General features: G+C 49.5%; 1 protein-coding gene across 1 annotated transcript in view; it reads right to left on the bottom strand.

Moving 5' to 3' along the window:
* actn1 (actinin, alpha 1) overlaps positions 1–25681 on the bottom strand; it is a 124243-nt gene that overhangs the window by 56577 nt on the left and 41985 nt on the right. The window contains 3 exon segments of the mRNA XM_065003382.1: positions 9323–9410; positions 10453–10539; positions 22917–23036. Coding sequence (XP_064859454.1) covers positions 9323–9410; positions 10453–10539; positions 22917–23036 — 295 coding nt within the window.

Genomic DNA, 25681 nt, shown 5'->3' with positions numbered 1-25681 from the left:
TTGCACATTGTTACAACACTGTACAAAGCCAATGTTTACTCACCTCTCATCCCCCTCCTCCCCTTCCCTTCTCCCCTCTCCTCTCATCCCCCTACTCCCATCCGCTCCTCTCCTCTCCTCTCCTCTCCTCATCTCTTCCCTCCTCTCCTCTCCTCTCCTCCATCAGTCTGGTATGTAAACATCTCAGTTGTCTGTTCTCTGTTAGCTCTGTCTGGAATCTGCATTCAGCTCCGCTCTGTTTTCTATTAGCCCTGTCTGACTCTGAGGCGGCTTGTTCTGTTCCTGGCTGTGTCCCAAATTGTACCCTATTCCCTATATAGTGCACTACTTACTACTTTTGACTGGTCTAAAATAGTGCCTTCTATAGAGAATTGGGTTCCATTTGCGATGCAGATCTTGTCCTCTGACTTGACTCTGCTGTGGCCTGATCCTGCTGTGGCCTGACCCTGCTGTTGCCTGACTCTACTGGGGCCTGACCCTGCTGTGGCCTGAATCTGCTGTGGCCTGACTCTGCTGTGGCCTGACTCTGCTGTGGCCTGACCCTGCTGTGGCCTGACTCTGCTGTGGCCTGACCCTGCTGTGGCCTGACTCTGCTGTGGCCTGACTCTGCTGTGGCCTGACTCTGCTGTGGCCTGACCCTGCTGTGGCCTGACTCTGCTGTGGCCTGACTCTGCTGTGGCCTGACTCTGCTGTGGCCTGACCCTGCTGTGGCCTGACCCTGCTGTGGCCTGACCCTGCTGTTGCCTGACTCTGCTGTGGCCTGACTCTGCTGTGGCCTGACTCTGCTGTGGCCTGACCCTGCTGTGGCCTGACTCTGCTGTGGCCTGACCCTGCTGTGGCCTGACCCTGCTGTGGCCTGACCCTGCTGTGGCCTGACCCTGCTGTTGCCTGACTCTGCTGTGGCCTGACTCTGCTGTGGCCTGACTCTGCTGTGGCCTGACCCTGCTGTGGCCTGACTCCGCTCCGAGGCCTGACTCCACTCCGAGGCCTGACTCCGCTCCGAGGCCTGACTCTGCTGTGGCCTGACTCTGCTCCGAGGCCTGACTCTGCTCCGAGGCCTGACTCTGCTCCGAGGCCTGACTCTGCTGTGGCCTGACTCTGCTGTGGCCTGACCCTGCTGTGGCCTGACCCTGCTGTGGCCTGACTCTGCTGTGGCCTGACCCTGCTGTTGCCTGACTCTGCTGTGGCCTGACTCTGCTGTGGCCTGACTCTGCTGTGGCCTGACCCTGCTGTGGCCTGATTCCGCTCCGAGGCCTGACTCTGCTGTGGCCTGACTCTGCTGTGGCCTGACTCTGCTCCGAGGCCTGACTCTGCTCCGAGGCCTGACTCTGCTCCGAGGCCTGACTCTGCTGTGGCCTGACTCCGCTCTGAGGCCTGACTCCGCTCTGAGGCCTGACTCCGCTCCGAGGCCTGACTCCGCTCCGAGGCCTGACTCCGCTCCGAGGCCTGACTCCGCTCCGAGGCCTGACTCCGCTGTGGCCTGACTCCGCTCCGAGGCCTGACTCTGCTGTGGCCTGACTCTGCTGTGGCCTGACTCTGCTGTGGCCTGACCCTGCTGTGGCCTGACCCTGCTGTGGCCTGACTCTGCTGTGGCCTGATCCTGCTGTGGCCTGACCCTGCTGTGGCCTGACCCTGCTGTGGCCTGATTCCGCTCCGAGGCCTGACTCCGCTCCGAGGCCTGACTCTGCTGTGGCCTGACTCTGTTCTGAGGCCTGACTCTGCTCCGAGGCCTGACTCTGCTCCGAGGCCTGACTCTGCTGTGGCCTGACTCCGCTCCGAGGCCTGACTCCGCTCCGAGGCCTGACTCCGCTCCGAGGCCTGACTCCGCTCCGAGGCCTGACTCCGCTGTGGCCTGACTCTGCTCCGAGGCCTGACTCTGCTGTGGCCTGACTCTGCTGTGGCCTGACTCTGCTGTGGCCTGACCCTGCTGTGGCCTGACTCTGCTGTGGCCTGACCCTGCTGTGGCCTGACCCTGCTGTGGCCTGACTCCGCTCCGAGGCCTGACTCTGCTGTGGCCTGACTCTGTTCTGAGGCCTGACTCTGCTCCGAGGCCTGACTCTGCTCCGTGGCCTGACTCTGCTGTGGCCTGACTCTGCTGTGGCCTGACCCTGCTGTGGCCTGACTCTGCTGTGGCCTGACCCTGCTGTGGCCTGACCCTGCTGTGGCCTGACTCTGCTGTGGCCTGACTCTGCTGTGGCCTGACTCCGCTCTGAGGCCTGACTCCGCTCCGAGGCCTGACTCTGCTGTGGCCTGACTCTGTTCTGAGGCCTGACTCTGCTCCGAGGCCTGACTCTGCTCCGAGGCCTGACTCTGCTGTGGCCTGACTCCGCTCTGAGGCCTGACTCCGCTCTGAGGCCTGACTCCGCTCCGAGGCCTGACTCCGCTCCGAGGCCTGACTCCGCTCCGAGGCCTGACTCCGCTGTGGCCTGACTCTGCTCCGAGGCCTGACTCTGCTGTGGCCTGACTCTGCTGTGGCCTGACTCTGCTGTGGCCTGACCCTGCTGTGGCCTGACCCTGCTGTGGCCTGACTCTGCTGTGGCCTGATCCTGCTGTGGCCTGACCCTGCTGTGGCCTGACCCTGCTGTGGCCTGATTCCGCTCCGAGGCCTGACTCCGCTCCGAGGCCTGACTCTGCTGTGGCCTGACTCTGTTCTGAGGCCTGACTCTGCTCCGAGGCCTGACTCTGCTCCGAGGCCTGACTCTGCTGTGGCCTGACTCCGCTCCGAGGCCTGACTCCGCTCCGAGGCCTGACTCCGCTCCGAGGCCTGACTCCGCTCCGAGGCCTGACTCCTGTGGCTGACTCTGCTAGGCCTGACTCTGCTGTGGCCTGACTCTGCTGTGGCCTGACTCTGCTGTGGCCTGACCCTGCTGTGGCCTGACTCTGCTGTGGCCTGACCCTGCTGTGGCCTGACCCTGCTGTGGCCTGACTCTGCTGTGGCCTGACTCTGCTGTGGCCTGACCCTGCTGTGGCCTGACTCTGCTGTGGCCTGACCCTGCTGTGGCCTGACTCTGCTGTGGCCTGACTCTGCTGTGGCCTGACCCTGCTGTGGCCTGACCCTGCTGTGGCCTGACTCTGCTGTGGCCTGACTCTGCTGTGGCCTGACCCTGCTGTGGCCTGACTCTGCTGTGGCCTGACTCTGCTGTGGCCTGACTCTGCTGTGGCCTGACTCTGCTGTGGCCTGACCCTGCTGTGGCCTGACCCTGCTGTGGCCTGACCCTGCTGTTGCCTGACTCTGCTGTGGCCTGACTCTGCTGTGGCCTGACTCTGCTGTGGCCTGACCCTGCTGTGGCCTGACTCTGCTGTGGCCTGACCCTGGGTGGCTGACCCTGCTGTGGCCTGACCCTGCTGTGGCCTGACCCTGCTGTTGCCTGACTCTGCTGTGGCCTGACTCTGCTGTGGCCTGACTCTGCTGTGGCCTGACCCTGCTGTGGCCTGACCCTGAGGCCTGACTCCACTCCGAGGCCTGACTCCGCTCCGAGGCCTGACTCTGCTGTGGCCTGACTCTGCTCCGAGGCCTGACTCTGCTCCGAGGCCTGACTCTGCTCCGAGGCCTGACTCTGCTGTGGCCTGACTCTGCTGTGGCCTGACCCTGCTGTGGCCTGACCCTGCTGTGGCCTGACTCTGCTGTGGCCTGACCCTGCTGTTGCCTGACTCTGCTGTGGCCTGACTCTGCTGTGGCCTGACTCTGCTGTGGCCTGACCCTGCTGTGGCCTGATTCCGCTCCGAGGCCTGACTCTGCTGTGGCCTGACTCTGCTGTGGCCTGACTCTGCTCCGAGGCCTGACTCTGCTCCGAGGCCTGACTCTGCTGTGGCCTGACTCTGCTGTGGCCTGACTCTGCTGTGGCCTGACCCTGCTGTGGCCTGACTCTGCTGTGGCCTGACCCTGCTGTGGCCTGACCCTGCTGTGGCCTGACTCCGCTCCGAGGCCTGACTCTGCTGTGGCCTGACTCTGTTCTGAGGCCTGACTCTGCTCCGAGGCCTGACTCTGCTCCGTGGCCTGACTCTGCTGTGGCCTGACTCTGCTGTGGCCTGACCCTGCTGTGGCCTGACTCTGCTGTGGCCTGACCCTGCTGTGGCCTGACCCTGCTGTGCCTGACTCTGCTGGACTCTGCTGTGGCTGACTCCGCTCCGAGGCCTGACTCCGCTCCGAGGCCTGACTCTGCTGTGGCCTGACTCTGTTCTGGGTGGCCTGACTCTGCTAGGCCTGACTCTGCTCGAGGCCTGACTCTGCTGTGGCCTGACTCCGCTCTGAGGCCTGACTCCGCTCTGAGGCCTGACTCCGCTCCGAGGCCTGACTCCGCTCCGAGGCCTGACTCCGCTCCGAGGCCTGACTCCGCTGTGGCCTGACTCTGCTCCGAGGCCTGACTCTGCTGTGGCCTGACTCTGCTGTGGCCTGACTCTGCTGTGGCCTGACCCTGCTGTGGCCTGACCCTGCTGTGGCCTGACTCTGCTGTGGCCTGATCCTGCTGTGGCCTGACCCTGCTGTGGCCTGACCCTGCTGTGGCCTGACTCCGCTCCGAGGCCTGACTCCGCTCCGAGGGTCTGCTGTGGCCTGACTCTGTTCTGAGGCCTGACTCTGCTCCGAGGCCTGACTCTGCTCCGAGGCCTGACTCTGCTGTGGCCTGACTCCGCTCCGAGGCCTGACTCCGCTCCGAGGCCTGACTCCGCTCCGAGGCCTGACTCCGCTGTGGCCTGACTCCGCTGTGGCCTGACTCTGCTCCGAGGCCTGACTCTGCTGTGGCCTGACTCTGCTGTGGCCTGACTCTGCTGTGGCCTGACCCTGCTGTGGCCTGACTCTGCTGTGGCCTGACCCTGCTGTGGCCTGACCCTGCTGTGGCCTGACTCTGCTGTGGCCTGACTCTGCTGTGGCCTGACTCTGCTGTGGCCTGACTCCGCTCTGAGGCCTGACTCCGCTCTGAGGCCTGACTCCGTTCTGAGGCCTGACTCTGCTCCGAGGCCTGACTCCGTTCTGAGGCCTGACTCTGCTCCGAGGCCTGACTCTGCTCCGAGGCCTGACTCTGCTCCGAGGCCTGACTCTGCTGTGGCCTGACCCTGCTGTGGCCTGACTCTGTTCTGAGATCTGACTCTGCTCCGAGGCCTGACTCTGCTCCGAGGCCTGACTCTGCTCCGAGGCCTGACTCCGCTCTGAGGCCTGACTCCGCTCCGAGGCCTGACTCTGCTGTGGCCTGACTCTGCTCCGAGGCCTGACTCCGCTCCGAGGCCTGACTCTGCTCCGAGGCCTGACTCTGCTGTGGCCTGACTCTGCTCCGACGCCTGACTCTGCTCCGAGGCCTGACTCTGCTCCGAGGCCTGACTCTGTTGTGGCCTGACTCTGTTGTGGCCTGACTCTGCTGTGGCCTGACTCTGCTGTGGCCTGACTCTGCTCCGAATAAAAAAAAAGTCAATAATAATAATAATAATAATAATGGCACTACATATGGAATAGGGTGCCATTTGGGACACAAGCTTGGTATATTGGCTGTAAACTCTCTCAGTTTTCTGTTACCGAAGTTCTGAACATTACCATCCTATTCCCTATGTCATGCACTACTGTTGACACCCTGAGTCTGTACTATAGGGTGCACTACTGTTGGCACCCTGGGTCTGTACTATAGGGTGCACTACTGTTGACACCCTGGGTCTGTACTATAGGGTGCACTACTGTTGACACCCTGGGTCTGTACTATAGGGTGCACTACTGTTGGCACCCTGGGTCTGTACTATAGGGTGCACTACTGTTGACACCCTGAGTCTGTACTATAGGGTGCACTACTGTTGACACCCTGGGTCTGTACTATAGGGTGCACTACTGTTGACACCCTGGGTCTGTACTATAGGGTGCACTACTGTTGACACCCTGAGTCTGTACTATAGGGTGCACTACTGTTGACACCCTGGGTCTGTACTATAGGGTGCACTACTGTTGACACCCTGGGTCTGTACTATAGGATGGTGCACTACTGTTGGCACCCTGGGTCTGTACTATAGGGTGCACTACTGTTGGCACCCTGGGTCTGTACTACTGTTGGCACCCTGGGTCTGTACTATAGGGTGGTGTACTATAGGGTGCACTACTGTTGGCACCCTGGGTCTGTACTACTGTTGGCACCCTGGGTATGTACTATAGGGTGCACTACTGTTGGCAACCTGGGTCTGTACTACTGTTGGCACCCTGGGTCTGTACTATAGGGTGCACTACTGTTGGCACCCTGGGGCTGTACTATAGGGTGGTGTACTATAGGGTGTACTATAGGGTGGTGTACTATAGGGTGTACTATAGGGTGGTGTACTATAGGGTGGTGTACTATGGGGGTGTACTATAGGGTGTACTATAGGGTGGTGTACTATATAGTGTACTATAGGGTGGTGTACTATATAGTGTACTATAGGGTGGTGTACTATAGGGTGGTGTACTATAGGGTGGTGTACTATAGGGTGTACTATAGGGTGGTGTACTATAGGGTGTACTATAGGGTGGTGTACTATAGGGTGTACTATAGGGTGGTGTACTATAGGGTGTACTATAGGGTGGTGTACTATATAGTGTATTATAGGGTGGTGTACTATAGGGTGTACTATAGGGTGGTGTACTATAGGGTGGTGTACTATAGGGTGGTGTACTATAGGGTGTACTATAGGGTGGTGTACTATATAGTGTACTATAGGGTGGTGTACTATAGGGTGGTGTACTATAGGGTGGTGTACTATAGGGTGTACTATAGGGTGGTGTACTATAGGTGTACTATAGGGTGTACTATAGGGTGGTGTACTATATAGGTGTACTATAGGGTGTACTATAGGGTGGTGTACTATAGGGGGTGTACTATAGGGTGGTGTACTATAGGGTGGTGTACTATAGGGGGTGTACTATAGGGTGGTGTACTATAGGGGGGTGTACTATAGGGTGGTGTACTATAGGGTGGTGTACTATAGGGTGGTGTACTATAGGGTGGTGTACTATAGGGTGTGTACTATAGGGGTGTACTATAGGGTGGTGTACTATAGGGTGGTGTACTATAGGGTGTACTATAGGGTGGTGTACTATAGGGTGTACTATAGGGTGTGTACTATAGGGTGGTGTACTATAGGGTGGTGTACTATAGGGGGTGTACTATAGGGTGGTGTACTATAGGGTGTACTATAGGGTGTACTATAGGGTGTACTATAGGGTGGTGTACTATAGGGTGGGTGTACTATAGGGTGGTGTACTATAGGGTGTACTATAGGGTGGTGTACTATAGGGTGTACTATAGGGTGTACTATAGGGTGGTGTACTATAGGGTGGTGTACTATAGGATGGTGTACTATATAGTGTACTATAGGGTGTACTATAGGGTGGTGTACTATAGGGTGGTGTACTATAGGGTGCACTATAGGGTGGTGTACTATAGGGTGTACGTTTGGGTGGTGTACTATATAGTGTAATATAGGGTGGTGTACTATAGGGTGGTGTACTATAGGGTGGTGTACTATATAGTGTACTATAGGGTGGTGTACTATAGGGTGGTGTACTATATAGTGTACTATAGGGTGGTGTACTATAGGGTGGTGTACTATAGGGTGGTGTACTATAGGGTGGTGTACTATAGGGTGTACTATAGGGTGTACTATAGGGTGGTGTACTATAGGGTGGTGTACTATAGGGTGGTGTACTATAGGGTGGTGTACTATATAGTGTACTATAGGGTGGTGTACTATAGGGTGTACTGGGGTGGTGTACTATAGGGTGTACTATAGGGGTGGTGTACTATAGGGTGGTGTACTATAGGGGTGTACTATAGTGTACTATAGGGTGGTGTACTATAGGGTGTACTATACTAGGTTGTACTATAGGGTGGTGTACTATAGGGTGTACTATAGGGTGGTGTACTATAGGGGTGTACTATAGGGTACTATAGGCAGGTGTACTATAGTGGTGTACTATAGGGTGTGGTGTACTATAGGGTGTACTATAGGGTGGTGTACTATATAGTGTACTATATAGGGTGGTGTACTATAAAATGGTGTACTATAGGGTGGTGTACTATATAGTGTACTATAGGGTGGTGTACTATAGGGTACTATATAGTGTAATATATAGGGTACTATGGTGTACTATAGGGTGGTGTACTATAGGGTGTATTATAGGGTGGTGTACTATAGGGTGTACTATAGGGTGGTGTACTATAGGGTGGTGTACTATAGGGTGTACTATATAGTGTACTATAGGGTGGTGTACTATAGGGTGGTGTACTATAGGGTGGTGTACTATAGGGTGGTGTACTATATAGTGTACTATAGGGTGGTGTACTATAGGGTGTACTATAGGGTGTACTATAGGTGTACTATAGGGTGGTGTACTATAGGGTGTACTATAGGGTGGTGTACTATAGGGGGTTTACTATAGGGTGTATTATAGGGTGGTGTACTATATAGTGTACTATAGGGTGGTGTCCTATATAGTGTACTATAGGCTGGTGTACTATATAGTGTACTATAGGCTGGTGTACTATATAGTGTACTATAGGGTGTCCTATATAGTGTACTATAGGGTGGTGTACTATATAGTGTACTATAGGGTGGTGTACTATATAGTGTACTATAGGGTGGTGTACTATATAGTGTACTATAGGGTGGTGTACTATATGGTGTACTATAGGGTGGTGTACTATATAGTGTACTATAGGGTGGTGTACTATAGGGTGGTGTACTATATAGTGTACTATAGGGTGGTGTACTATATAGTGTACTATAGGGTGGTGTACTATATAGTGTACTATAGGGTGGTGTACTATAGGGTGGTGTACTATATAGTGTACTATAGGGTGGTGTACTATATAGTGTACTATAGGGTGGTGTACTATATAGTGTACTATAGGGTGGTGTACTATATAGTGTACTATAGGGTGGTGTACTATAGGGTGGTGTACTATAGGGTGTACTATAGGCTGGTGTACTATAGGGTGTACTATAGGGTGTACTATATAGTGTACTATAGGGTGGTGTACTATATAGTGTACTATAGGGTGGTGTACTATATAGTGTACTATAGGGTGGTGTACTATATAGTGTACTATAGGGTGTACTATAGGGAATAGAATGCCATATGACTAGGTACCCCCCTCTCCCTTTCCATAGGGGCTGCAGGTAGCCTAGTGGTTAAGAGCGTTGGGCCAGTAACCCGAAAGTTCGCTGGTTAGAATCCCCAAACCGACTAGGTGAAACGTCTGTCGATGCGCCCTTGAGCAAAGGCACTTCACCCTAATAGCTCTTGTCAGTTGCTCTCGGTAAGAGCGTCTACTACAGCGTAAATGTAAAATGGGACCCAGATCCCTTCTATTACCTAATGTGAAAGTTCTGAATGTTGACGTTCTTGTAAGGAGCAGTCTTCCTCTGGCACCACAGAAGAAGACCCTCTTTAGCTGATGTTTCTGTGGGTGGATAAAAACAAATCAACAAGAAGTTAGTTAGTTCGGGTTCGGCGTCACTACAGACCCTGGTTTGATTCCCGGGCTGTATCACAACCAGCCTTGTTGCGGAGTCCCATAGGGCGGCGCACAATTGGCACGGCTTCGTCCGGGTTAGGGCGGCAGGGTAGCCTAGTGGTTAGAGCATTGGACTAGTAACCGAAAGGTTGCAAGTTCAAATCCCCGAGCTGACAAGGTACAAAATCTGTCGTTCTGTCCCTGAACAGGCAGTTAACCCACTGTTCCTAGGCCGTCATTGAAAATAAGAATTTGTTCTTAACTGACTTGCCTCGTTAAATAAACGTAAAATAAAAATAAATAAAATTGTCAAATAAGAATTTGTTCTTTTAACTGACACGCCTAGTTAAATAAACGTTGAATAAAATCAAAAGTGCTGTGCCATTGTCTTAAATGGCACACTATTCCCAAGGGGCCCTTGTCTAAAGTAGTGCACTACATAGGGAATAAGGGTGCCATTTAAGACTCATATTTAACCTGGACTGTTTCTATTTATTCCGTTTGAACTAATCACATTTAACCAGTCTGAATGAATCACATTGTGGCTGTAGGGAGCTTTCAAATCTGAGTGGTAGTCATGTGTCACCTCTGAAACATCTGAAACATCTCTGAAACATCTGAAACATCTCTGAAACATCTGAAACATCTCTGAAACATCTCTGAAACATCTCTGAAACATCTCAAACATCTCTGAAACATCTCTGAAACATCTCAAACATCTCTGAAACATCTCTGAAACATCTGAAACATCTCTGAAACATCTCAAGCATCTCTGAAACATCTGAAACATCTCTAAAACATGTCAAACATCTCTGAAACATCTCAAACATCTCTGAAACATCTCAAAAACATCTCAAACATGTCAGGTCTCCATATAAAGGAAGATTTGTTTAATTAGATCGAAACACTAGTAGGAAGAATGTCTGTATTAGTTGCCATCGACAGAGTCCCTTCAGCCGACCCGAGAAAGACATCGACATCCTGGTACCTTCCACAGAGATGTCCTGGATGGCGAAGCGAAGGATTATGGTCCAGATCATTCCCAGGGTCATTTTAGCGTTGCCGTCGACGATCTCTGCAGGAGAGGAGAGAGTTGGTGTGAGTTTATATTTACCGTTTACCGTTTACCAGTAGATCCACTGCTGGTGAACAGGATAACGCCTGAGTTCATTTACAGAAGTTCTGGATCAATCCGTCAATAGTTTGTCTGTGGTGATCAGGCAGCAATCAAACTAGCAGACTCTTTCGAGTCATTGCTGTCCGATGTTGATGATGTGAACCCTCTCCTCCTACTCTCTCTAGGTCACCCTGCCGCTCCTCTCCTCCCCAAATGAATCATATGTTTCTACCTCCTAATCTCAGAAAACACAGCTAGGATACACAGTGTATCTGCTAGACAGTCACTGAACTGAACTGGGGCGGCAGGCAGCCTAGTGGTTAGAGTGTAGAGGTGGCAGGGTAGCCTAGTGGTTAGAGTGTAGAGGTGGCATGGGTAGCCTAGTGGTTAGAGTGTAGAGGTGGCATGGGTAGCCTAGTGGTTAGAGTGTAGAGGTGGCAGGCAGCCTAGTGGTTAGAGTGTAGAGGTGGCAGGTAGCCTAGTGGTTAGAGTGTAGAGGAGGTAGGGTAGCCTAGTGGTTAGAGTGTAGAGGAGGTAGGGTAGCCTAGTGGTTAGAGTGTAGAGGTGGCAGGTAGCCTAGTGGTTAGAGTGTAGAGGAGGTAGGTAGCCTAGTGGTTAGAGTGTAGGGGAGGCAGGTAGCCTAGTGGTTAGAGTGTAGAGGTGGCAGGTAGCCTAGTGGTTAGAGTGTAGAGGAGGCAGGGTAGCCTAGTGGTTAGAGTGTAGAGGTGGTAGGTAGCCTAGTGGTTAGAGTGTAGAGGTGGCAGGTAGCCTAGTGTTTAGAGTGTAGAGGAGGTAGGGTAGCCTAGTGGTTAGAGTGTAGAGGAGGTAGGGTAGCCTAGTGGTTAGAGTGTAGAGGAGCCAGGGTAGCCTAGTGGTTAGAGTGTAGAGGAGCCAGGGTAGCCTAGTGGTTAGAGTGTAGAGGAGGTAGGTAGCCTAGTGGTTAGAGTGTAGGGGAGGCAGGTAGCCTAGTGGTTAGAGTGTAGAGGAGGTAGGTAGCCTAGTGGTTAGAGTGTAGAGGCGGCAGCTAGCCTAGTGGTTAGAGTGTAGAGGAGCCAGGGTAGCCTAGTGGTTAGAGTGTAGAGGAGGTAGGTAGCCTAGTGGTTAGAGTGTAGGGGAGGTAGGTAGCCTAGTGGTTAGAGTGTAGAGGAGGCAGGGTAGCTAGTGGTTAGAGTGTAGAGGAGCCAGGGTAGCCTAGTGGTTAGAGTGTAGAGGAGGTAGGTAGCCTAGTGGTTAGAGTGTAGGGGAGGCAGGTAGCCTAGTGGTTAGAGTGTAGAGGAGGTAGGTAGCCTAGTGGTTAGAGTGTAGAGGCGGCAGCTAGCCTAGTGGTTAGAGTGTAGAGGAGCCAGGGTAGCCTAGTGGTTAGAGTGTAGAGGAGGTAGGTAGCCTAGTGGTTAGAGTGTAGGGGAGGTAGGTAGCCTAGTGGTTAGAGTGTAGAGGAGGCAGGGTAGCCTAGTGGTTAGAGTGTAGAGGTGGCAGGGTAGCCTAGTGGTTAGAGTGTAGAGGTGGCAGGGTAGCCTAGTGGTTAGAGTGTAGAGGAGGCAGGGTAGCCTAGTGGTTAGAGTGTAGAGGAGGTAGGTAGCCTAGTGGTTAGAGTGTAGAGGAGCCAGGGTAGCCTAGTGGTTAGAGTGTAGAGGAGGTAGGTAGCCTAGTGGTTAGAGTGTAGGGGAGGTAGGTAGCCTAGTGGTTAGAGTGTAGAGGAGGCAGGGTAGCCTAGTGGTTAGAGTGTAGAGGTGGCAGGGTAGCCTAGTGGTTAGAGTGTAGAGGTGGCAGGGTAGCCTAGTGGTTAGAGTGTAGAGGTGGCAGGGTAGCCTAGTGGTTAGAGTGTAGAGGAGGCAGGGTAGCCTAGTGGTTAGAGTGTAGAGGTGGCAGGGTAGCCTAGTGGTTAGAGTGTAGAGGTGGCAGGGTAGCCTAGTGGTTAGAGTGTAGAGTAGGCAGGGTAGCCTAGTGGTTAGAGTGTAGAGGTGGCAGGGTAGCCTAGTGGTTAGAGTGTAGAGGAGGCAGGGTAGCCTAGTGGTTAGAGTGTAGAGGTGGCAGGGTAGCCTAGTGGTTAGAGTGTAGGGGCGGCAGGTAGCCTAGTGGTTAGAGTGTAGGGGTGGTAGGTAGCCTAGTGGTTAGAGTGTAGAGGAGGTAGGGTAGCCTAGTGGTTAGAGTGTAGAGGAGGTAGGGTAGCCTAGTGGTTAGAGTGTAGGGGTGGCAGGGTAGCCTAGTGGTTAGAGTGTAGAGGAGGTAGGGTAGCCTAGTGGTTAGAGTGTAGGGGTGGCAGGGTAGCCTAGTGGTTAGAGTGTAGAGGAGGCAGGGTAGCCTAGTGGTTGGAGTGTAGAGGTGGCAGGGTAGCCTAGTGGTTAGAGTGTAGGGGCGGCAGGTAGCCTAGTGGTTAGAGTGTAGAGGAGGTAGGGTAGCCTAGTGGTTAGAGTGTAGAGGAGGTAGGGTAGCCTAGTGGTTAGAGTGTAGGGGCGGCAGGTAGCCTAGTGGTTAGAGTGTAGAGGAGGTAGGGTAGCCTAGTGGTTAGAGTGTAGGGGCGGCAGGTAGCCTAGTGGTTAGAGGGGGGCGGCAGGTAGCCTAGTGGTTAGAGGGGGGCGGCAGGTAGCCTAGTGGTTAGAGGGGGGCGGCAGGTAGCCTAGTGGTTAGAGTGTAGAGGAGGTAGGGTAGCCTAGTGGTTAGAGCGTTGGACGAGTAAACGAAAGGTTGCTAGATTGAATCCCCGAGCTGACAAATCTGTCGTTCTGCCCCTGAACAAGGCACTGTTCCTAGGACCCTGTTCCCTAGGACCCTGCTCCCTGTTCCCTAGGACCCTGTTCCCTAGGACCCTGTTCCCCAGGACCATGTTCCCTAGGACCCTGTTCCCTAGGACCCTGCTCCCTAAGACCCAGTTCCCTAGGATCCTGCTCCCCAGGACCCTGCTCCCTAGGACCCTGCTCCCCAGGACCCTGTTCCCTAGGAACCTGTTCCCTGTTCCCTAGGACCCTGTTCCCCAGGACCATGTTCCCTAGGACCCTGTTCCCTAGGACCCTGCTCCCTAAGACCCTGTTCCCTAGGACCCTGCTCCCCAGGACCATGCTCCCTAGGACCCTGCTCCCCAGGACCCTGTTCCCTAGGAACCTGTTCTCTAGGAACCTGTTCCCTAGGACCCTGTTCCCTAGAACCCTGTTCCCCTAGCACCCTGTTCCCTAGGACCCTGCTCCCTAGGACCCTGTTCCCTAGGACCCTGTTCCCTAGGACCCTGCTCCCTAGGACCCTGTTCCCTAGGACCCTGCTCCCTAGGACCCTGCTCCCTAGGATCCTGCTCCCTAGGACCCTGTTCCCCAGGATCCAGCACCCTGTTCCATAGGACGCTGCTCCCTAGGACCCTGTTCCCTAGGACCCTGCTCCCTAGGACCCTGTTCCCTAGGACCCTGCTCCCTAGGACCCTGTTCCCTAGGACCCTGTTCCCCAGGATCCAGCACCCTGCTCCCTAGGACGCTGCTCCCTAGGACCCTGCTCCCTAGGACCCTGTTCCCTAGGACCCTGCTCCCTAGGACCCTGCTCCCTAGGACCCTGCTCCCTAGGACCCTGTTCCCTAGGACCTTGTTCCCTAGGACCCTGCTCCCTAGAACCCTGTTCCCTAGGACCCTGTTCCCTAGGACCCATAGACATATTCTATACATGCTCCCAAAAATGTAATGGGTAAAGCATCTATAAAGTGTGCAAGGGTCTCTGGTCAAATGCAGTGCACTCAATAGGGAATAGGGTGGCATTTTGGACGAAACCACCCTGTCTCCTGTCACTAACCCCTTACCCCCACCACCTCACATGGCCCTCTGCCTGCCCTGCCGCCTTCCATGAGCTGTAGCCTCTGTTATTAGTTTCCACAGCTTGAACTACTGCCCCCACCCCTCGTCCAGTCAAACTGCCTTCTAACAAGCCTAGGCTAACTGTATCCAGCCCCCTGTCTTGGCCCCCGCTCCCTCCCCAGTCCCAGGGCAGCAAGGGTCCAAGAGGGGATTCCAATTGGCTAATCTGTCTGGAATGCAAGTCTGGTTTAGGCTTTTTTATTTTGGCTTCGCTGTGGATTAACCCCGGGAGAAGAAGAGAGGGAGAGAGAGAGAAAGAGATAGAGAGAGATAGGGGGAGGGAGAGAGAGAGGAGAGGCCGAGAGAGAGACAGAGGCAGAGACAGAGAGAGAGAGAGAGAGAGAGAGAGAGAGAGAGAGAGACAGAGACAGAGAGAGAAAGATGAGGAGAGAGATGGAGAAAAACATAGGGATAGGGGGGGGGGGCAGGAACCAAGACATCATCAAGGAAATCAGAAATACAGACATTGTCATCCCACAAGAAACATGGTATAGAGGAGACGGACCCACTGGTTGTCCTCTAGGTTACAGAGAGCTGGTAGTCCCATCCACCAAACTACCAGGTGTAAAACAGGGAAGGGACTCAGGGGATATGCTAATGTGGTATAGAGCAGACATAACTCACTCCATTAAATTAATCAAAACAGGAACATTTTACATCTGGCTAGAAATTAATAAGGAAATTATCTCAACAGAGAAAAATGTCCTCATGTGTGCTACCTATATCCCCCCACTAGAATCCCCATACTTGAACGAAGACAGCTTCTCCATCCTGGAGGGGGAAATCAATAGTTTCCAGGCCCAGGGACATGTACTAGTCTGTGGAAAGCTAAATGCCAGAACTGGACCAGAACCTGACACCATCAGCACACAGGGGGACAAACACCTGCCTGGAGGTGACAGCATTCCTTCCCCCATATGCCCCCCTAGTCACAACTATGACAATATAACCAACAAAAACGGGTCACAACTCCTGCACCTCTGTCGCACGCTGGGTATGTACAGTTTAAGTTGGAAGTTTACATTCACCTTAGCCAAATACATTTAAACTCAGTTTCACAATTCCTGACATTTAATCCTAGTAAAATTCCCTGTCTTAGGTGAGTTAGGATCACCACTTGATTCTAAGAATGTGAAATGTCAGAATAATAGTAGAGAGAATGATTTATTTCAGCTTTTATTAATTTCATCACATTCCCAGTGGGTCAGAAGTTTACATAAACTCAATTAGTATTTGGTAGCGTTGCCTGTAAATTGTTTAACTTGGATCAAACGTATTGGGTAGCCTTCCACAAGTTTCCCACAATAAGTTGGGTGAATTTCGGCCCATTCCTCCTGACAGAGCTGGTGTAACTGAGCCAGGTTTGTAGGCCTCCTTGCTCACACATGCTTTTTCAGTTCTGTCCATTTGGAAGACACATTTGTGCCCAAGCTTTAACTTCCTGACTGATGTCTTGAGATGTTGCTTCGATATATCCACATAATTTTCCTCCTCATGATGCCATCTATTTTGTGAAGTGCACCAGTCCCTCCTGCAGCAAAGCACCCCCACAACATGATGCTGCCACCCCCGTGCTTCAAGGTTGGGATGGTGTTCTTCGGCTTGCAGGCCTCCACCTTTTTCCTCCAAACATAACAATGGTCATTATGGCCAAACAGTTCTATTTTTGTTTCTTCAGACCAGAGGACATTTCTCCAAAAAGTATGATCTTTGTCCCCATGTGCAGTTGCAAACTGTAGACTGGCTTTTTTTATGGCGGTTTTGGAGTAGTGGCTTCTTCCTTGCTGAGTGGCCTTTCAGGTTATGTTGATATAGGACTCGTTTTACTGTGGATATAGATACTTTGTACATGTTACCTCCAGTATCTTCACAAGGTCTCTTGCTGTTATTCTGGGATTGATTTGCACTTTTCGCACCAAAGTACGTTCATCTCTAGGAGACAGAACACATCTCCTTCCTGAGCGGTATGACGGCTGCGTGGTCTCATGGTGTTTATACTTGCGTACTATTGTTTGTACAGATGAACGTGGTACCTTCAGGGGTTTGGAAATTGCTCCCAAAGATGAACCAGACTTGTGGAGGTCTACAATGATTTGGCTGATTTCTGTTGATTTTCCCATGATGTCAAGCAAAGAGACACTGAGTTTGAAGGTAGACCTTGAAATACATCCACAGGTACACCTCCAATTGACTCGAATGATGTCAATAAACATTAATAAAAATATTCAACCTTTCAGCTTCCCTATGAAATCTAAAAATGTCACGCAGACAACTTAAGAAAAAAAGAGAAGTGGTTTGACGAAGAATGCAAAAACCTAAGAAAGAAATGAGAAACCTGTCCAACCAAAAACATAGAGACCCAGAAAACCTGAGTCTACGCCTTCACTATGGTGAATCACTAAAACAATACAGAAATACACTACGGAAAAACAAGGAACAGCACGTCAGAAATCAGCTCAATGTAATTGAAGAATCCATAGAATCTAACCACTTCTGGGAAAATTGGAAAACACTAAACAAACAACAACACGAAGAATTAAAGACAGAAAGAGAGAAATAGAGACAGACAGAGAGAGAGAGAGAGAGAGACAGACAGCCAGAAAAACTGACACGCAGAGAGAGATAGGGGACCCCAGGGAGTAGGGGGGTGGGGCAGATGGGTCAGATCCATTAATTGACCCTCAGGCTGTAATCAATGAACCTCTTTAGCTCAGCTTCTGAGGGGTAGGAGAGGAGATGGGGGAGGGTAATAGAGGGGGAGCGACCCAACAATGCTTTTGAGGGATGCGGTCATGTGTGAAGCTACAAGTGTGATCGCCACGGACACAGTCACACACACACACACACACACACACACACACACACACACACACACACACACACACACACACACACACACACACCAGCTTCCAACTACAGTAAAGTCCAGAGGACCTGGTTGCTGACAGTGTCTGAGAGGAGAGGTTGTTTTGGGTTCAGCTAAAGGGAATAAAATACCTTCGGATTCAGACCCTTTAACTTTTTCAAAATTTTATTAGATTACAGTCTTATTCTAAACTTGATTAAAATTGTTTTTTTCCCTCATCAATCTACACACAATACCCCATAATGACATCACAATACCCCATAATGACATCACAATACCCCATAATGACATCACAATACCCCATAATGACAAAGCAATAGTTTGATAGTTGATCGTTTTTCATTTACATAAGTATTCAAACCGCCTTACTCAGTACTTTGTTGAAGCACCTTTGGCAGCGATTACAGTCTAGAGTTTTCTTGGGTATGAAACTACAAGCTTTTCACCCCTGTATTTGGGTAGTTTCCCCCCATTCTTCTCTGCAGATCCTCTCAAGCTCGGCACAGCTATTTTCAGGACTCTCCAGAGATACTCAATCGGATTCAAGTCCGGGAAACTCAAGGACATTCAGAGACTTGTACCAAAGCCAATCCTGCTTTATCTTGGCTGTGTCCTTAGGTGTCCTGTTGGAAGGTGAACCTTTGCCTCTAGTCTGAGGTCCTGAGCGCTCTGGAGCAGATTTTCATCAAGGATCTCTTTGTACTTTGCAACGTTCATCTTTGCCTCGATCCTGACTAGTCTCCCTGCCACTGGAAACATCCCTACAGCATGATGCTGTCACCACCATGCTTCACCGTAGGGATGGTGCCAGGTTTTCTCCAGACGTGACGCTTGGCATTCAGGCCAAAGAGTTTAGTCTTGGTTTCATCAGACAAGATAATCTTGTTTCTCATGGTCTGAGAGTCTTTTTGCTCTTAATCATAATCAGAGGACTGATATAAATACTATGCTGCCAGTCTCTCTCTTGGCTAAGAGTTGAGGAGAGACTGACTGCATCACTTCTTTTTATGAGAAACTTTAATGAGTTAAATCCCGAATTGTTTGCATAGTGAACTTACACACAGACCTGGCACACACACTTACCCCACCAGACATGCAACACAGGGGGTCTTTTCATAGTCCCCAAATCCAGAACAATTTCAAGAAAGCGTACAGTATTATATAGAGCCCTTATTGCATGGAATTTCCTTCCATCTCATATTGCTCAAATAAACAGCAAACCTGGTTTCAGAAAGCAACACCTCACGGCACAACGCCTCTCCCCTATTGGACCTAGATAGTTTGTGTGTATGTATTGATATGAGGGCAGATAAAGCAACACCTCACGGCACAACGCCTCTCCCCTATTGGACCTAGATAGTTTGTGTGTATGTATTGATATGAGGGCAGATAAAGCAACACCTCACGGCACAACGCCTCTCCCCTATTGGACCTAGATAGTTTGTGTGTATGTATTGATATGAGGGCAGATAAAGCAACACCTCACGGCACAACACCTCTCCCTATTGGACCTAGATAGTTTGTGTGTATGTATTGATATGAGGGCAGATAAAGCAACACCTCATGCACAACCTCTCCCCCTTTTAAAAATGTACCTATCCTTGTTTGTGTGTAGTTTGTGTGTATGTATTGATATGAGGGCAGATAAAGCAACACCTCTGTTCAACACCTTCTGTGTTCCTGTGTTTGTGTTCTGTGTTTTATGTGTTTTGATAAAGTTTTCACGTGTTTTGTGTTTTGTGTTTTGTGTTTGTGTTTATGTGTTCTGATAAAGTTCTGTGTTTTGTGTTTTGTGTTTTGATAGTTTTTGTGTTTTATTGTTTTGTGTTTTGCCTTTTTTGTGTTTTGTGTTCTGTGTTCTGTGTTCTGTGTTTTGTGTTTTGTGTTTTGTGTTTTGTGTTTTGTGTTCTGTGCTCTGTGTTCTGTGTTCTGTGTTCTGTGTTCTGTGTTTTGTGTTTTGTGTTTTGTGTTTTGTGTTTTGTGTTTTGTGTTTTGTGTTTTGTGTTTTGTGTTCTGTGTTCTGTGTTCTGTGTTTTGTGTTTGTGTTTTGTGTTCTGTGTTCTGTGTTCTGTGTTCTGTGTTCTGTGTGGACCCCAGGAAGAGTAGCTGCAGCTTTTGCAACAGCTAATGGGGATCCCAATAAAACACCAAAATCTAATTAGATTAACTGATTACCTAAAGGCTTGGGCGCTGTTGTGATGCAACCATGCTCTCGATGGTGCAGCTGTAGAACTTGTTGAGGATCTGAGGACCCATGCTAAATCTTTTCAGTCTCCTGAGGGGGAATAGGTGTTGTCGTGCCCTCTTCATGACTGTCCACCGATCATCTCCACCGATCAGCTCTTTTGTTTTGCTCACGTTGAGGGAGAGTTTGTTGTCCTGGCACCACACTGCCAGGTCTCTGACCTCATCCCTGTAGGCTGTTCTCATCATTGTCGGTGATCAGACCTATCACCACTGTGTTGTCGGCAAACTTAATTGATGGTGCTGTAGTCGTGGGTGAAGGAAAGGACTAAGCGTAAAACCCCTGAGGGGCCCCATGTTGAGAATCTGTGTAGTGGATGTGTTGCTACCTGGAGGGGGCCGTCAGGAAGTCCAGGATCAAGTTGCAGAGCCGCTTAGGATCCTTTAGTCCCCAGGATCTTAAGCTTAGTGATGAGCGTTTATGGCACTATGGTGTTGAATGCTGAGCTGTAGTCAAATGAACAGCATTCTCACGTAGGTGTTCCTTTTGTCCAGGTGGGAAATGGTAGTGTGGAGTGCAATCGAGATTGCATCATCTGTGGATCTGTTTGGGCGGTATGCAAATTGGAGTGGGTCTAGGGTTTCTAGGATAATGGTGTTGATGTGAGCCATGACCAGCCTTTCAAAGCACTTCATGGCTACAGACGTGAGTGCTGTGGGGCGGTAGTCATTTAGGCGAGTTACCTTGGCGTTCTTGGGAACAGGGACAATGGAGGTCTGCTTGAAACATGTAGGTATTACAGACACGGTCAGGGAGAGGTTGAAAATGAAAGTGTAGACAGTTGCCAATTTGTCAGCACATGCTTGGAGTACGCGTCCGGATAATCCGTCTGGCCCTGCGGCCTTGTGAATGTTGACCTGGTCTTACTCACGTCGGCTACAGAGAACGTGATCACACAGTCATCCGGAACAGCTGGTGTTCTCATTCATGGTTCAGGGTTGCTTGCAGTGAAGTGAGCATAGAAGGTATTTAGCTTGTCTGGTAGGCTCGTGTCACTGGGCAGCTCACGGCTGGGTTTCCCTTTGTAGCCTGTAATAGTTTGCAAGCCCTGCCACATCCGAAGAACGTCAGAGCAGGTGTAGTAGGATTCAATCTTAGTCCTGTGTTGACGCTTTGCCTGTTTGATGGTTCGTCTGAGGGCATAGTGAGATTTCTTATAAGCTCCCAGATTAGTGTCCCGTTCCTTGAGAGCGGCAGCTCTAACCTTTAGCTCAGTGTGGATGTTGCCTGTAATCCATGGCTTCTAGTTGGGATATGTACGAACGGTCACTGTGGGGTTACTGATGTGGTGTACTCCTCAAAGCCATCGGATGAATCCCGGAACATATTCCAGTCTGTGCTAGCAAATCGGTCCTGTAGCTTAGCATCCGCGTCATCAGACCACTTCTGTATTGAGCAAGACACTGGTGCTTCCTGCTTGAGTTTTTGCTTGTAAACAGGAATTAGGAGGATAGAATTATGGTTAGATTTGCCAAATGGAGGGTGAGGGAGAGCTTTGTATGCGTCTCTGTGTGTGGAGTAAAAGGTGGTGTAGAGTTTTTTTCCCTGAGGTAGCACATGTGACATACTGGTAGAAATTAGGTAAAACAGATTTAAGTTTTCCTGCTTTAAAGTCCCCGGCTACTTGCTTGTTCATGGCCTTATACAGCTCGTTGAGTGTGGTCCTAGTGCCTGCATCATTTTGTGGTGGTAAATAGACAGCTACGAAAAATATAGATGAGAACTCTCTTGGTAAATAGTGTGGTCTACAGCTTATCATGAGGTACTCTACCTCAGCCGAGCAAAACCTCGAGACATCTTTAATATTAGTTACGCACCAGCTGTTGTTGACAAATAGACACACACCACCACCCCTCGTCTTACTGGAGGTTGCTGTTCTGTCATGCCGATGCATGGAAAACCCAGCCAACTGTCCTCGTTCAACCACGACTCGGTGAAACATAAGATAACACAGTTTTTAATGTCCCGTTGGAAGGATAGTCTCGAACGAAGCTCATCCAGTTTATTCTCCAGTGATTGCTCATTCGCCAGTAGGACGGATGGTAAGGTAAAGGTATTGGGCGTCTCCTCTTCAGGACAGGGATTTGGGCCTGGTCCGGTAGGAGCCGTTAATCTTTCGACCTCCAATTCGTTAAAGAAAAAATCTTTGTCCAGTCCGAGATGAGTTCTGTTCTGATGTCCAGAAGCTCGGTCATAAGAGACGCTGGCAGGAAACATTATGTACAAAAATGGTTACAAACACCGCAAAAAAACATACAGAATAACACGATTGGTTAGGAGCCCGTTAAAATGGCAGCCATCTCCTCCGGCGCCATCTTATCCATCTTATCCATCTTATCCATCTTATCCATCTTATCCATCCGTCTTAGCTCCTCCTCCACATTTACTAGATTGTTTGAACAGTGCCTCTTTCTCGTGAAAACCAGTATGTAGGGGAGGGAGGGGGGGGATCTAATTTCAGGGATTTCTTTCATTGCTACATTAGATTACTGTGTATATAGACAGTCCAGTATTATGTCATCAGGTTCTGCACTCTATCTAAATTAATGCAGAAGTGTGTCAGTCACGTTGTCCATTTATTTATTTACAGACTTTAAGGTTTTCAACCCTCAGCTCAAATTGACACCAGCTTGACTCCTTTACTGGTGATGTAGTGGACTACAGTCTAGTTTACTACAGTCGAGTGTACTACAGTCTTGTGTACTACAGTCTAGTTTACTACAGTCGAGTGTACTACAGTCTTGTGTACTACAGTCTAGTTTACTACAGTCTAGTGTACTACAGTCTTGTGTACTACTGTCTAGTTTACTACAGTCTTGTTTACTACAGTCTAGTTTACTACAGTCTAGTGTACTACAGTCTAGTTTACTACAGTCTAGTGTACTACAGTCTTGTGTACTACAGTCTTGTGTACTACAGTCTTGTTTACTACAGTCTAGTGTACTACAGTCTAGTGTACTACAGTCTAGTTTACTACATTCTAGTGTACTACAGTCTAGTTTACTACAGTCGAGTGTACTACAGTCTTGTGTACTACAGTCTTGTGTACTACAGTCTAGTTTACTACAGTCTAGTGTACTACAGTCTAGTGTACTACAGTCTAGTGTACTACAGTCTAGTGTACTACAGTCTAGTTTACTACAGTCTAGTGTACTACAGTCTTGTGTACTACAGTCTAGTTTACTAGTCTAGTTTACTACAGTCTAGTGTACTACAGTCTAGTCTACTACAGTCTAGTTTACTACAGTCTAGTGTACTACAGTCTAGTGTACTACAGTCTAGTGTACTACAGTCTAGTTTACTACAGTCTAGTTTACTACAGTCTAGTGTACTACAGTCTAGTGTACTATAGTCCAGTCAGTGTCAATAGTGACCAGGATATTGTTGAACTCACCCTCAGCTCCGATGGACACCAGCTTGACTCCTTTACTGGTGATGTAGTGGAGAGCTTTGTTGACGTTGGAGATCTTGTGAACTCTCATCTTCCCTCTCTCTGGTTTGGCCAAGCGCTCTCCTGGACAGGAAACAGACAGAAGGGGTCAAGGGGTTAAGGGTCAGACTTATGAGACTGTGGAGTGAGATGTTAAACCTGTATAATTTACCTTTATATAAAATATCTACAGGTGCAGTATCATAATTTGATCATCCTGTTGTTGCAAGATGATCACAGCAGGAAATGCTGTAGTTATAAATATGATGCTTCCACACTAAGATGTCAAAATAACACTCTGAAATTGTGAAAAAGACATCCTGAGGCAGTGAGGATAGAGACATATCCTGTTGTTATGCTCCTGTTGCTATGTTCATGTTGTTATGTTCCTGTTGCTATGTTCCTGTTGCTCTGTTCCTGTTGCTCTGTTCCTGTTGCTCTGTTCCTGTTGCTCTGTTCCTGTTGTTATGTTCCTGTTGCTATGTTCCTGTTGTTATGTTCCTGTTGTTATGTTCCTGTTGCTATGTTCCTGTTGCTATGTTCCTGTTGTTATGTTCCTGTTGTTATGTTCCTGTTGTTATGTTCCTGTTGCTATGTTCCTGTTGTTATGTTCCTGTTGTTATGTTCCTGTTGCTATGTTCCTGTTGCTATGTTCCTGTTGTTATGTTCCTGTTGTTATGTTCCTGTTGTTATGTTCCTGTTGTTATGCTCCTGTTGCTATGTTCCTGTTGTTATGTTCCCCTGTTGTTATATTCCTGTTGTTATGTTCCTGTTGTTATGCTCCTGTTGCTATGTTCCTGTTGTTATGTTCCTGTTGTTATGTTCCTGTTGTTATGTTCCTGTTGTTATGCTCCTGTTGCTATGTTCCTGTTGTTATGTTCCTGTTACTATGTTCCTGTTGCTATGTTCCTGTTGTTATGTTCCTGTTGCTATGTTCCTGTTGCTATGTTCCTGTTACTACGTTCCTGTTGCTATGTTCCTGTTGTTATGTTCCTGTTGCTATGTTCCTGTTGTTATGTTCCTGTTACTATGTTCCTGTTGCTATGTTCCTGTTGCTATGTTCCTGTTGCTATGTTCCTGTTGCTATGTTCCTGTTACTATATTCCTGTTGTTATGTTCCTGTTGCTATGTTCCTGTTGTTATGTTCCTGTTGTTATGTTCCTGTTGCTATGTTCCTGTTGCTATGTTCCTGTTGTTATGTTCCTGTTTCTATGTTCCTGTTGATATGTTCCTGTTACTATGTTCCTGTTGTTATGTTCCTGTTGTTATGTTCCTGTTGCTATGTTCCTGTTGCTATGTTCCTGTGGGTATGCTGTAGGCTACAGTGTTAGTAGATCACATACACACATCCTGGCATCAATGCCAAGTCTGACAAAAGTTTGAATTTGGGAAAAGTTCTGTGATGTTGAGTTTTTCCAGCGCATACCCATATGTTCACCGTCATTGAAATACATGGACTGGGCTCTGCTGTGAATATCTCTGTTCTCTGCTATTAGAGATACAGCATGTGGGCCCCATTAGAGATACATCATGTGGGCACCATTAGATACATCATGTGGGCCCCATTAGAGATACATCATGTGGGCACCATTAGATACATAATGTAGGCACCATTAGAGATACATCATGTGGGCCCCATTAGAGATACATCATGTAGGCACCATTAGATACATCATGTAGGCACCATTAGATACATCATGTGGGCCCCATTAGAGATACATCATGTAGGCACCATTAGATACATCATGTGGGCCCCATTAGAGATACATCATGTAGGCACCATTAGATACATCATGTAGGCACCATTAGAGATACATCATGTAGGCACCATTAGAGATACATCATGTAGGCACCATTAGAGATACATCATGTAGGCACCATTAGAGATACATCATGTGGGCACCATTAGAGATAGATGTGGGCACCATTAGATACATCATGTAGGCACCATTAGAGATACATCATGTAGGCACCATTAGATACATCATGTAGGCACCATTAGAGATACATCATGTAGGCACCATTAGAGATACATCATGTAGGCACCATTAGAGATACATCATGTAGGCACCATTAGAGATACATCATGTAGGCACCATTAGATACATCATGTGGGCCCCATTAGAGATACATCATGTAGGCACCATTAGAGATACATCATGTGGGCACCATTAGAGATAGATGTGGGCACCATTAGATATACATCATGTGGGCACCATTAGATACACCATGTGGGCACCATTAGAGATACATCATGTGGGCACCATTAGATACATCATGTGGGCACCATTAGATACATCATGTAGGCACCATTCGAGATACATCATGTGGGCACCATTAGATACATCATGTGGGCACCATTAGATACATCATGTGGGCACCATTAGATACATCATGTGGGCACCATTAGAGATACATCATGTGGGCACCATTAGAGATACATCATGTGGGCACCATTAGATACATCATGTGGGCACCATTAGAGATACATCATGTGGGCACCATTAGATATACATCATGTAGGCACCATTAGATACATCATGTGGGCCCCATTAGAGATACATCATGTGGGCCCCATTAGATACATCATGTGGGCCCCATTAGATACATCATGTGGGCACCATTAGAGATACATCATGTGGGCACCATTAGAGATACATCATGTGGGCACCATTAGAGATACATCATGTGGGCACCATTAGAGATACATCATGTGGGCACCATTAGAT

The sequence above is a fragment of the Oncorhynchus nerka genome, linkage group LG18 (assembly GCF_034236695.1).
Source record: "Oncorhynchus nerka isolate Pitt River linkage group LG18, Oner_Uvic_2.0, whole genome shotgun sequence".
NCBI classification, from domain to species: domain Eukaryota; kingdom Metazoa; phylum Chordata; class Actinopteri; order Salmoniformes; family Salmonidae; genus Oncorhynchus; species Oncorhynchus nerka.
Note: the sequence above shows the minus strand (reverse complement) of the source record. Positions and strands in the feature narration are given on the sequence as shown.